We start from the raw sequence: 14,195 nt of genomic DNA on the forward strand, positions 1-14,195 counted from the left end.
ATTGTATTATCACAATCAAATGCACAATTTCAATAAAAAATCAGAATTAATGTGATATTTTTATACATTTAATATAATATTTGTAATAATTAAAATTTGACAAATCCACTTCTTCTAAAAATGCATAATTAACGTGAAATTAATTTATTGAATTTAAAATGCAACCTAAATACACAAATTAATATTGATAACAATTAAAAATGGACAGACCCACTTCTTCTAAAAATGCATAATTAATGTTAAAAAAGCTAATTAAAATTAAAACACAACCTAATACACAAATTAATTGAAAATCTGTAAAAATTAACACAAATGCTAACCCCTCTTCTTATTCTTCCATGGCAGCTCATCCCCGCCCCGCCCCGCCATGCCATCACTGGGTGTCCACACCGTGGGGGAGGCTCGTTGGCCGCTGTGCCCCTCACAGCATCGCGACTCTACTCCAAACTCCTGTTATGGATGTTCTTAGGTCCAATATGAGTTGAATTTGTGAGCTTCAAGTTTATTAGTATGATTCTGTGCCCAAATTAAACATTTTGTTTAATTAATCAGGAGCTTAAGTCTTTTATAAAGTAGGTCCAAGCTAAGTTGAGTTTAAAGATTAAGAAAGCCCAACTGCCCAACATGACCTGCTTGCTTCATAGACCTCACTGATCTGGACCTCAAACTGATCGGGCTAGGCCAGGTCAGGTTGGCCCCACCTCACAATAACTTATCTGAGCCCGAACTTTAAATCAAACAAAATACTACTCCCTTCGTCTCTCTATGGATGAGTCGTAGTATCATTTTGTGAGTTGATTTTAAGGGTATTTTGAAAAAAAAAATAGCTCAAATGATATTAAGTCGAAGTTGACGGACATCAAAAGATATTTTCACAGTATACGGACCAAAAATTATTGTTTGGCAAAGTTCGCGGAATAAAAAAATTGTTCCCTCTATTTTATTTATATTATTTAAATCTTCCTATGAATAAAATTACACACAGTATACTCGTTCTTTCAAAGTGGAGATCCCTAAATTAAGGTGTATAAATTATAAACCATTAACCCCATTAACTACTTTTTGCTTTACACATTAACTACTTTTTGCTTATTTCTATTATATCGTGCCGGTCTCCACTTTATTAAAGAAGATTGAATCAAACATAAAATAAGCCACCATATATCCGCTCAAAAAAAATATTAAGACAGTTATTTTGACTTTAAGGTAATTTATAGCAGCCGATTTCTTTTCTTTTTTTGTAATTTTTTCTGTATTATTTAAATCCCCATTATTAGCATTGTCAATAAGACTATAATATTTATTCTAGTGACGAGAAACTGTATTTGGATCGACTAAACCTTCTATATCCTATCGACTAAACCTTCTATATCTAATACTATTAGGGATGTTAATCAAGTCAATATGCAAATTCGATTTTGAGGCCAATTTTTATCGCGCATGCACTATATTTGGATCGACTAAACCTTCTATATTTAGTTTATCTTGTTGGGTCATTTATTTACGAATAAATTAGTATGCACAATTTTAAATGACGTCCACATGACAATATATATTCCCTCTGTCCCTCTATAGCGGAGTGGTATTCCTTTTTAGGTTATAGTCATTTCTTTTTTTTACAAAAAAAAATTTACTCTCTCTTCATCTCTCTACCTTTTTCCTTTCTACTTTATTCTCTCTTTTTACTTAACTCATTTAAAATAATTTTTCTTAAATCCTGTGCCGAAAAGAAATGTCTCTACTACATATGGGCGTAGGGAGTATAATCTATTGTTAGTTCAGGTGAATAATGCTGAATTCTTTGGTGGTGTTCGGTTTGCAAGATAAAATAATACCAAGATACAATTTAGGATTGAGTTGTGAGATTATTTTAGTCATAGGGGGTTAGCTATGACTAATTATCTCATGATTATCCATCTAGGATTGAGATGCGAGGTTGAATCTCATGAACCAAACACGCTACAAATTTAATCATAGATACAATACTGCAAACGGACCGCCTCTTTTAAGAATAATAAGTTGTGGAGTACATATAGCTGAATCAACAATCTAACCTCCGTCAATCAGCCCAATCACTATTTGTACAATTTGTAGAAGACTGGTTACTTTCAATATCATAGACTTGGACCATTTTTATTTTTTCCATTTTCCTACCATTATTGAAAAGGTGATTTCCTAAAATGCTCACATTCAATTAAATCACTTTCCCATTAAAATGTAACGCCCAATTCAATTATATTTTGTGTAGTAAATTTCTTTATTTCTTCACATTCTTCTCCAAAAACCAAAACCTTGAAACACCAATTATGCTCCACGCATACTCGCCGGAGCTCCAGTCGCGGCGGAAACCGTCAAAACCTCTCAATTTCCTCTTCGCCCACCCTTATCTATGGATCTCACTCGCCTCCATCTCGATCCCTCTCTTCATCATCTCCGCCGTCCGCATTGCGCCGCCCTGCCTCCCCCGCCGCCCCGCCGCGGACGAATGCCCCTCCGGCACCGTCTACGTCTACGATCTCCCCTTCATGTTCAACCACCACCTGTTACTCCACAGCTGCACCGACCTCGACAACTGGAACTGGCAGTGCGGCATCTCCGCCAACGGCGGCTTCGGCGGCCGCGCCGCCGAGCTCCGCCGCCTCCTGCCGGAGAATCTCTACAAATCCTGGTTCCGCACGAATCAATTCGCCCTGGAGGTGATCTTCCACAAACGGATTCTGACGCACAAATGCAGAACCCTGGAGGCGGAATCCGCTACGGCGTTCTACATCCCGTTTTACGGTGGACTCGCGGTGGGGAAGCACCTCTGGAAGAACGACACCGCGAAACGCGACCGCGATTGCAGGATGCTGCTGGGGTGGCTCGATCAGCACGAGCATTGGAAGAAATCCAACGGCTCTGATCATTTCATTTCGTTAGCCCGAATCACATGGGATTTCCGCCGCTTAGCCGACCCAGCCCAAATCTGGGGCTCCACATTCCTCAACATGCCCGAGATGCAGCGGGTGACCCGATTCATCATCGAGAAGGCCGACTTCGACGATCGCGACGTCGGCGTGCCTTACCCCACCGGATTCCACCCCGAATCCAGAGAAATCCTCCAGAATTGGCAACAATTCGTGCGCAAACAAAAGCGCGCCAGCCTCTACACGTTCATCGGCGCGGCGCGTGAGCCGATCGGCCGCGATTTCCGGGGGACTCTTCTAACCTACTGCTCGAACTCGTCGTCGTGCCGCGTGGTGGACTGCGCGGCGGCGAAATGCTCGGCGGACTCGTCGGTGATAATGGAATCTCTCCTGGCGTCGAAATTCTGCCTGCAGCCGAAGGGGGATAGCTTCACGAGGCGGTCGGTTTTCGACTGCATGATAGCCGGTTCGGTGCCGGTTTTCTTCTGGAACCAGACCGCGTACGACCAGTATCCGTGGTTCTTGCCGGGCGAACCGGAGAGCTACTCGGTTTATATAAACCATGAGGAGGTGATGAATAAGACCTCTGTGATAGAGCATGTTTTGAAGGGGTATAGCAAGGAGGAGATTAGGAAGAAGAGGGAGAAAGTGATTGAGACAATTCCTAGGATTGTGTATGGGATTCAGAGTGGTGGATCAACAGATTTTGAGGATGCTTTTGATATTGCTATTGACGGGGTTTTGCAGAGGATTAGGAAGGAGAGAGAATTGTGATTGGGAGGAGATTATTAGTAGTCTATTAGTAATTGATTGTTGTGGTTAATTGAACTTTGATAGTCTTCATATAGAGATATTAATTATATCAGGAATATACTTATAATTATATGTATCTGCTCTCCTTTTCTATGAGTTGTTTGTCCAGTGTAATAGTAGTACTAGTTAAAATTGCAGGTTTTGGTTAGGATTTTTTCTCAGTTTTTGTTAGACAGCATTTGGCATTGATGAAGTCCCGAATCACAACAAGGAAAATACTCGTGAGATTTCCTGTACGAGATAACGTCACCATCCCATAAATACATTGTCTGTAGATGGGCGATGGTGTTGCGTGGCTATGAGGCGGTATGTTTTAGACATGTACAACCAAACATCACATGTGCATTTTAAATACTCCACTTTTGTTTACTAAAATTTTTCATCTAGTTTGATATTTCCAGCTTCAGTTTTAGGCACTATACAGGGAGTAGTAGAAAGTTGTTGTTGGATCGCTTCTAAGGCCATCCGCAACGCGTCCCGTCCTGGGTCTCGACGAGCGTCTCATCCCAGAGAGAAGGTTGGCGCGCCAGCTCGCCACGCGCCAGCGCCACGTGGCGCGCGCTGGCGCTAGGCGTGATGCCCACTCGCCGGCCCGCGAATGAACGTCGTCACGCTGACGCAATAATTTTTTTTAAAAAAATTCGATTTTAATAAAAAAAATTTTAAAAACGGTCATATGAATTTTTTTTTTAATTTTTTCTTTTTTTATTCTATAAATACTCATATTTCATCTTCATTATACACACAAACACACATCTATTCTTCTCAAATCATCTCCATTTCCTCTCCAATTTTCATCTCACCTCTTCAATTTTCATCTCAAAATGTTTTGCGACGGAAACTCTGCCGGCTCCGGTGGCTTTGACATAAACGCATTTGGCGACTGGGGGCATGTACAATGTCTTGGGTGGTTCCGGTTCTGGTTCGTCGACGCCGGACACCCAAGGCTCGTCGACGCCGGCGGCGTACCAACCACCCCATTTTGATGTGGATGCATACGCTCGTCTCTCCACCCTGAGGTATTCGCAGGGATTATTCCAAATTAGGGAGGATTAATCGGATGAACCCAATCCGGAAGGAGGACGAGGCGGTGGAAGCTCCAGGGCTCGCGCATTCGACGCCATGGAGGAAGCGGAGGAGGCGGATGCAGGCCGTCATCCATACAGCCGCAAGGACACGATGGCTCTGTACAACGCCTGGGTCAGCGTCTCGTACGATCCCATCGTCGGGAATCAACAAACCCGGAAGTTTTTTGGAAAAGGTCACCGACGCCCACAACGAGATTAAGCCAAAGGGGTCCCGCCGCCGCACATTGAAGATGCTCCGCAGTCATTTTGACCGAGTCGACAGAGAAGTAAAATTTTTTTACGGGATCTACAAGAATGAAACAGTGAATTACCAAAGCGGAGCCAGTGGAGCCGACATTCTGATAGCGGCTTTGCGAGTCTTTTTTGACGACAACGGCAAAGAATTCAAACATGTCGATGTTTGGGAGGTGGTCAGAGACGAGGAAAGGTGGGCTGGCGGTGTCCAGTCCAGCACAGGCTCGACCTCGAAACGCACGAAGCACAGGACGGGTGGCCAATACTCGTCTAGTGAGGGCAGTTCAGGCAGCGCCGCACAAGAGTTTACCTCACAGGAGGTTGAGGGCACGACCACCGATGCAGGGGGTCCTCCAGTGGGCGCCGTCGGCCGCAAGGGACCAAGGCGGCAAAGGCAGCTCGAGGGAGGAGGGGCCGAGGCGAATCAAGCCAGGTGGGCTCGGGCTCGGTCTCGGGCTCGAATACCCTATTGTCCATGTACTTGACCGCCACGATGGCGAACACTTCCCGCATGACGCCTCCACAATATCAAGCCCATCTTACCGGAATTGAGTATATGGCAAGACAAATTGGTATTCCGCCTCCAGGTAGCTTGAGTGCACCGCCACCGCCTTCGGGGGATGATTCGCCGGCAGAGTAGTTTTTTTAATTTCTATAAAATTGTATTTAAATTATGTAATTTTTATTTTTTTACGATTTTAATTATGTGTTTTTTTTTATTTTTTTGAATTTTAAGTTGTATTTTTATTTTATTTAATGAAGTGTGTTTTTTATTAATTGAATTTGTTGAAAATAAAAATAAAAAATAAAATTGAATGAATAGTTAAGGGATGAGATTATTAATAGATGGATAAAAGATGGAGGGTTGCAGGTGCTGTCTCTTAGTTAAGAGATGGAGTGAAAAGTATACTGAGGCCCATGAATAGTTAAGAGATGAGACGGATAAAAAACAGCGTTGCGGATGGCCTAAAAAGTTTTAAACCAATTGGTCCTCACAACACTTATACATATTGCTTTGAATTTTCTCATTCTGAAATGTGATAGTTTGCAACCCATAACATTGCCCGCTTGGACTAACTCAGACACGAATTCAATTTTTTGTCACTCCCGAAAGTAATCAAACTAACTATTGTTTGACAAATTTAGTATCACTTCCAACTTCCCTTATCTCTTAGTGAATTTTCTCATTCTGAAATGTGATAGTTTGCAACCCATAACATTGCCCGCTTGGACTAACTCAGACACGAATTCAATTTTTTGTCACTCCCGAAAGTAATCAAACTAACTAGTGTTTGACAAATTTAGTATCACTTCCAACTTCCCTTATCTCTTAGTGCAGCACGCAACTCGTGGACTGACCCAAATAGCCCGCCAAATTTACAGGGTCAGGGTTGAAAAGTTTTAGACCAATAAAATCACAACCCGATTAACCCACAACCCGTTAGGGTTAGACCCGAAAACCCATGGGCTCGCTCGAAAATCTGATAAATTTATATTGTTTTATTTGTTTAACTCTTAATTGGACACTTCATTGATTATTTTTATAATATAGATACCTAAAAAAATTAACTTTCACTTTTATACTCCCTCCGTCCCACTCAAGATGACCACATTCTTGAGTGGCACGAGATTTTAGGAAGTGTTGCTAGATGGAATAAAGTAGAGAGGAAAAAAGTAGTTGAATATTTTAATGAGGAGAGATGAGGTTATTTCCAAAATTGAAAAGTGATCATCTTGGTTGGGACAAACAAAAAAGGAAAACTGGTCATCTTGAATGAGACGGAGGGAGTATTAAATATACAGATTATATATTAATTTTTTTTAATATAATAATAGATAAATAAATTAGAAAATTCAAATTCACTATAAAAATATTTAAATTTCTAAAACATGCTTTAAAATTTCTGTATGTTTATATTTTATTTTGCACAAATCTCAAATATTAGTATTTGATCATATTTATGTTTGCGTTTAACCATAAATCTCAAATTTATCATAATTAAATGCTTTACATTGTATAAATATAACTAATTTTCATCATTATTTATTGAATTGATCACATGGTAATTTTATCGGCAGCAACCCGATTAACCCGTTGGACTAACCCAAAACCAGAGCTTTTAGGGTTAGGGTCGAACTTTTATAATCCGGAAAAAACCACAACCCAATTAGCTTGCACCCGATTGACCCGCAACCCGAATAGGGTTAGCCCGAAACCCGCTGGGCCGGCCCGATTGACATCCCTACTTAAGACCATCTCCAACCATACTCCAAAAATGAGTTTTGGTGTAGAAATCTTCTTCCAACCATACACCAAACTCAAACTCATTTTTGATGTTTTTTGTGAAACAACACCAAATATGGTATTACTGCAAAATTTTTGTGAGACAAAAACTCAAAAATGGTGTAAATTTTGATTTTTGTGTAAATGATTGGAGTAAAACTACTTTTTTATGTGTCGTATACCCAAAAATAGCTTTGAGTTTGGTGTAAATGGTTGGAGATACATTACAAAGCAGTGTAAACTATGACAGGTTGACACAAGTGCATTCATCCAAAATCACACACAAGTAGAAGGTAACAAAAACAAATTGAACTTCTTCTTGAAGACAACATTGGCTGTCGAGGGACGATAAAGATCACCAAATACACTTCCTACTATATTTCCTAAGACCATCTCCAATGGTTTTAAGCTAGCCATACGCCAACCATAGGCTAGTCACAAATTCCTCCTACCACATCATCAGCACTAAAAACTCATCCTGCCACATAATCAGGACAAGCAACTGTATAAACAATAGGCTAGCTATTGACTAGCCACAATAAACAAAATTATAAAAAACAAATAATTAACAATTACACAAAATACGGAATTAAATTTACTGACACAGATACGGGAAACTTCAATAATAATATTTAAATTAAAAAAAGTACATTAATTAAAAAAATTACATTAATTAAAAAAAACCTCTTCCACACACGAGCCCCCGCCTCCGCCTCACTCCTCGTGGCCGTCGCCGTCGTCACCGCCGTTGTCGCCGCTATCCGGGATCTCCAAATCTGCGGCATCTGAGCCCGCGTCTGAGCCCCCCAACTGTGCTGAGGCGGCATCCAAATCGACCTGCCTACTCTCGAGCATTGAGTGAAGAAAGCTCTTCTCCACGGGGTCAGTTGCCGCCCTCCATTCCGCTAAGATCTTATGCATCTGAGCCCGCGTTTGTTGACGCGCGAAGAAAGCGAGCTCGGTTGGCGACTTGCCAACAGGGGGATGCCGACTGGACCTCCTGGGACCCCTGGGCGACCCCCTCGCTACCCGTTGCGCCCGCCTTTGACCAATCGGGCGAGTGCGGTGAGTAAACGATGGAGGGGACGGGAACTCCTGAACATCCTCAGGGAGGTCATGGGAACCGCCGCTGCTGCCGCTGTAATCACCGACATAGTTCAGTCGCTGCTTCTTCGGCCAGCCAGCATCGACACCTGCCCGAAACTTCTCGGAGTCCATCAACACCTCATAGCAGTTCCAGTTGGTGAACTCCTTATAAAGTCCGGGCACGGGAAGACTTTCTCCGCTATCTTCCTGCAGTCCTCGTCAGTTTGGCCACTGGTCTGCATGCGGAGGACGTTGGTGTACAAGCCCAAAAATCGGGAGACCGCAGCCCTGATTCGGTCCCACCCCTTCCGGCACTCCTCCCCGCTGTGTGGCCTCCCCTCCGGGCAAAATGCTTTGTATGCTGCTGATATTTTAGACCACAAGTTGACGATCCTCTGATTGTTCGAATGGAGGGGATCATCGCAAACACTCACCCAAGCCTTGGACATCGCGACGTTCTCTGCATCCGTCTACTTCCTCCGTGCCGGGCTGTCGTCATCAGCCGGCTGCGACGACTCGCCGACCACCCTTTTGCCCTTCCCCTTGCCCTTCTTCTTCTTTGGTGCGCCCCGACCCCGCCCTACTCCCCCCGTTTGAACGAGAGTGTCCGCATCCTCGAGATCTATCCCCAACTCCTCTAAGGAGAAAGTATCACACCCAGTGAACTGCGTCTCCGATGGGGTCGATGTGAGCGAAGAAGCAATCAAAAAATCAAGACTGGGGCGAAAGACATTGTCTCCCTCGGCGTCCCCTGCATCTCGGGCTGCCACCCCGACATCATCTGCATCCCGGCTGCCCACCCCGGCATCATCTGCATCCCGGGTTGCATCCCCGGTACCACCTGCCCGCCCTGCATCCCCTGCCATCCCGGCATACTACCCCCGGCTGCCATCCCGGGCATCATCTGCAGCCAAGGGTACATGTTGTAGTACCCGGCCATCGGACCCCATCCACCTCCCACGGGTACCGTGAGAGTTTGAGACCCGCTCGTCACTGGAGTAGACTCGTTGTTGTTCTCCATTTTACTTTATTGCTCTTGTACAGAAATTAAGTGAGAGAGAAAACTCGTTAAAACAAGCGGTGCGAATGAAAATAACGTGCAAATCGCGTATATATAGTGTTTCGAAAAATTAAAAAAAAAAAGAAAAATTGAGCTGGCCGATCGGGAGCCTGCAATGGCGGCCAGCAGATCGGCAAGCGGATCGGCCAGCGCCCGAAAATCTGCGTCGGGTCGCTGATTTTTTCGCCGAAATGGCGCTCGCCGGTTCCAATGGTCAGGCGAGCGGACCAGCCAGCGCCGGGAATCGGCTAGCCTGTCCGCTCGCCGCCATTGGAGATGCTCTAATACATCACTTAAAAACGGATAAGTGGATTTTCTTTTAGGAAAAGAAAACCTATTTTCAATAGTTTCTCTCTCATTATTTTCTCTACTATATTTAATCTAAATAATTATCTCCTTGCCCATTCCGACATATGCGCACTGGACAGAAGTTTTTCCTCAATGATTGGCAGTAGGGAGAGAGTGTATCGACTATCGAATGATCTTATATCTTTCCCCTAAAAAAGGTGCAAAAACTTTTATACTATTAATTATGGTAGTAGGAGTATTACTTAATGTTTGTAATTGTGTGTCATGAGGAAATACATCAATTAATATTCTGAATCTTCCACCAGTGTTGTTACTTCTACATGGAAGACTTTTCTAATTAATGAAATCTGAAAAATCTAATAAAAGAGAACCTTCAAAAGCATTTAAGTGTAGCATAATTGTGAGGGCCACAACACAACACTAGCCCAGGTCAACTTCAAGTCAAGCTCATCAACTCTATCTTCTTCTCCCCTCCAATCAAACAAATTCCATATCTCTTCTGCAATAATTCTTCTCTCCCAAAATCCAATCATCCATGGAGCTCCTTCACCCCAACAACAAAATGCTCTCATCATTTTCCCTCACCTTTCTCCTCCACTTCTCTTCTCTCCTCTTCCCCTCATCCTCTTACACTCTCCCCAACTACTACTTCATCAACTGCGGCTCCCATTCCTCCCTCTTCACCTTCCAACGCAACTTCACCGGCGACCAGAATCCCTCCACCTTCTCCCTCTCCTCCAGCGGCACCACCTCCTCCGCCGCAAACCAAACCCTCCCTCTCTACCAAACCGCAAGAGTCTTCACAAAACCATCCTCCTACAACCTCAATTTGGACCAACCCGGCACCTACATCCTACGCTTCCATTTCTTCCCCTTCCCCTCCCTTGGAAACCCCCAATTCCACGTCTCCGCCGCCGGCTTCTCCCTCCTATCCAATTTCACCGCGCAAAGCGGCGGCCGCTACGGATTCCCAATCGTAGAAGAGTTTTTAATCAAGGCATCCACAGGGAAGCTGAAGATCAACTTCAATCCTGCTCAAAAAGACCGATCCTTCGCTTTCGTTAACGCAATTGAAGTCTTCCTCGCGCCGCCGGAGCTAATTCCCGACTACACTACCGTTCCCATTCCTCGCATGAGTGATCAGGGAGATAACGGAGACTTTAACAGCGCGTTGGGTGATTTCACGCTGCGGGTTCTTCACAGGATTAACGTCGGTGGCGGGAACGTTACGCGGGAAATTGACACGCTGATGAGGTATTGGGTTCCCGACGATCCGTATTTGCTCTCTGGAAACACTTCCAAGTCCCACACTTACACTGATGAGATTAAGTATCGGGACGGTGGAGCTACGAGATTCATTGCTCCTGATTCTGTTTACAATACTGCGAAAGAGATGATTACTAATAGCTCCGGTAACATCTCGTGGCGGTTTGAGGTTAAGAAGGGAGTTAATCATCTCTTGAGGTTGCATTTTTGTGACATTGTTAGTGATACCTCGAATGAGAATTTTAAATTCAACCTGTTTATCGATGGTGATGAGCCTTATGCGGTGTTTCCCTGGGATAGAATTCCTCAGGGGGCAGCTCCATTTTATATAGATCGTGTGGTGGAATCGGATGATTCCGGTTTTGTGAATGTAAGCGTTGGCCCCAACTCGGAATCGGGTGTTCGAAATGCAATGTTGAATGGTGTGGAGATAATGGAGCTTCTCACAGACAAGGCCTCTGATTCTGGAGATGGTTCTGGGAAACGCTTGTTTCTGATTCTTGGTTTGTGCATTGGTGGATTGATTTTAGCTTTGGTAGTGTTTGGTGTAGTGTTTCTTCGATTCAGGAAGAGGAAAGTGAAGCAGAATGGGGTTTTGAATTGGCCGTTGGGGAGTTCTTATAGTAGGACTACTGCTCGGACATCGGTAACCGGGACGCCCTTTGCTGACTTGAACCTCGGGCTGAAGATCCCGCTGCCCGGGATCCTCTTCGCGACGAAGCATTTCGACGCGAAGCTGATGATCGGAGAAGGGGGTTTCGGGAAGGTATACAAAGGGACGCTGAGGAACGGAATCAAAGTGGCTATAAAGAGGAGCGAGGGAGGGCACGGGCAGGGGTTCGAGGAGTTCCACACGGAGATAAGAGTTTTGTCGAAGATCCGACACCAGCACCTCGTCTCGCTCATTGGCTACTGCGACGAGAAGGACGAGATGATACTTGTATATGAGTTCATGGAGAATGGTACTTTGAGGGAGCATTTGTATGGGGATGTGATCCGCAGCCTCTCGTGGGACGAGAGGCTGCGGATATGCTGTGAGGCGGCGAAGGGGATTCATTATTTGCATACTGGCTCGACCGGGACGATTATTCATAGAGACATCAAGTCGACGAACATCTTGTTAGACGAGAGCTATGTGGCGAAGGTGGCTGATTTTGGGCTGTCTCATTCGGGGCCGCTTGATCAGACTCATGTGAGTACGGAGGTGAAGGGCAGCTTCGGGTACTTGGATCCGGAGTACTTTAGGTGCCTTCAGCTGACGCAGAAATCGGATGTGTACTCGTTCGGAGTGGTGCTGCTGGAGGTGCTATGCGCGAGGCCAGCGGTGGATCAGGAGCTGCCGAGGGAGGAGGTGAACTTGGCGGATTGGGGGATGGTGTGGCAGAGGAAGGGGGAGTTGGAGAAGGTTGTGGATCCTTGTCTTGAGGGGAAGATTAATCCGAATTCACTGAGGAAGTTTGGGGAGACTGTGGAGAAATGTTTGCAAGATAATGGGGCGGATAGGCCTAATATGGTGGATGTGTTGTGGGATTTGGAGTACTGCCGCCAGCTTCAGCACTCGGCCGTGCCCAGGCAGCCGTATGAGGACACCACGACCGAGGTGTCGTGGGGTGTGCCCATGCCGGTCCTTCAGCGGCTGCCAACGGATAGCTTCACGATTGAGGAGGACGACTCGGTTAGTCGGTCGTTCAGCGGTGTGGTTTCGAGCCAGAATAATGGGAGTGAGGTGTTTTCGTTGCTGGATATGGATGGTGCGAGGTGAGACTAAGTTCATCTTGGTGTGTTGTTTTTTGATAAATTTGTCTAGTGTTTGCTGTCTCATGGTTTTGTATGTGTGCCTTTTGAATTGGGATAAACTACTTGTATTTTTGTGGAATATATGGTCTCATGAATTATAATTTGGAAGACCCAACCATTCCTACTAATAACAATGAATTGAGTAATTGTGTCTTCACTACATCTCTTACAATACAAGGGTAGCTAAGGCCACCACAATCCATGAAGTATGATAGGAGTACTAGAAATATATACTTTTATCTTTGAAGCATGCGATTATTTTCTGGCAAAAAAAATCAGATGTGTTTTCACTTCAATTAAAACTAGAAAGAAGAATTTCATATATAGTAGTATGACAAGTATGTTAAATTTATTTGTTAATAACCTTTTAAATTTTAAAAATTTGGTCAAACATTGTTCTGTCCCATAAATTTTGAAATTGAAATATTAAATCATGAAGTTTCAATTTTTTCTCAATTGTCTCATCCCGAAAAAATTCATTGTTTAACGATATTCAAAACAACGCGTTTATCAATATAAGTATTTTTTTCTTTTATATTTTTCTTCTTATTGTATTAAAATATTGTCGTTTTTACTATCATAAAAGGACGTTGATTTATGCATAGATGAGAAAATAAGAATAAAATGAAATTTCGTGATTTATTATTCTAATTTCAAAATTCGTGAGACAGATCTGAATTTGATCAAACTTCGTGTTTTAAATGACTATTATCCCTAAATTTATCTACTCAAAAACAAAAATATCATTCCCTACGTTAGGAGATGCCATGAAAAAACTTACTCCCTCCATCCCACTCTAAGTGAAACATTTCATTTTCGACACAATATTTGTTGAAGTGTTGTTTTGTGAGGTAAGTGGAGATATGTAAAGTAAGAGTGAGAAAAAGTAGAGATAGTGACATTTTTATTACTTAGAAATGTGTTATTTAGGATGAGACATCCCAAAAAGGAAAATATACTCCTATTACTTAGGGTAGAATGGAGGGAATGTTTTTATTAATTATATTTTTAAATTGAAGAATAGATGAGATGAATTGTTATAGATCTTATCAATTAACAAAGAGAGAGTTAAGGAATGCGTCATTTAGGATGAGGCATCCCAAAAAAGAAAAATATACTCCTATTACTTAGGGTGGGACGGAAGGAATGTTTTGATTAATTATATTTTTGAATTGAATAATAGAATAGTGAGATCTCTGAATAGTTAAAAGATGAGATGAATTGTTATTTGTTATAGGTCTTATCACTTAGCTAAAAGATGAAATAAAAAAATGGTTAAAAGTGGTGTGATAAAGGGAATAGTTAAGTGCTTGCTGAGAGCACTTTTGTGGATGATCTAAGAGCATTTTCAA

General features: G+C 43.2%; 2 protein-coding genes across 2 annotated transcripts; both read left to right on the forward strand.

Annotated features, from left to right (window-relative positions):
- The first annotated feature begins 2,067 nt into the window (after positions 1 to 2,067).
- On the forward strand, positions 2,068 to 3,912 carry LOC121784769 (xyloglucan galactosyltransferase XLT2-like). Its single transcript, XM_042183001.1, has one exon. The coding sequence runs from the start codon at positions 2,307 to 2,309 to the stop codon at positions 3,678 to 3,680; it is 1,374 nt and encodes a 457-aa protein (XP_042038935.1). The 5' UTR covers positions 2,068 to 2,306; the 3' UTR covers positions 3,681 to 3,912.
- Positions 3,913 to 10,178: 6,266 nt separating this feature from the next.
- LOC121784763 (probable receptor-like protein kinase At5g24010) lies at positions 10,179 to 13,000 on the forward strand. The gene has a single exon (XM_042182989.1). It carries the CDS (start codon positions 10,316 to 10,318, stop codon positions 12,806 to 12,808), a length of 2,493 nt encoding a protein of 830 aa, XP_042038923.1. The 5' UTR covers positions 10,179 to 10,315; the 3' UTR covers positions 12,809 to 13,000.
- Positions 13,001 to 14,195: the final 1,195 nt, after the last annotated feature.

The sequence above is a fragment of the Salvia splendens genome, chromosome 21 (genome assembly GCF_004379255.2).
Source record: "Salvia splendens isolate huo1 chromosome 21, SspV2, whole genome shotgun sequence".
Classification (NCBI taxonomy): domain Eukaryota; kingdom Viridiplantae; phylum Streptophyta; class Magnoliopsida; order Lamiales; family Lamiaceae; genus Salvia; species Salvia splendens.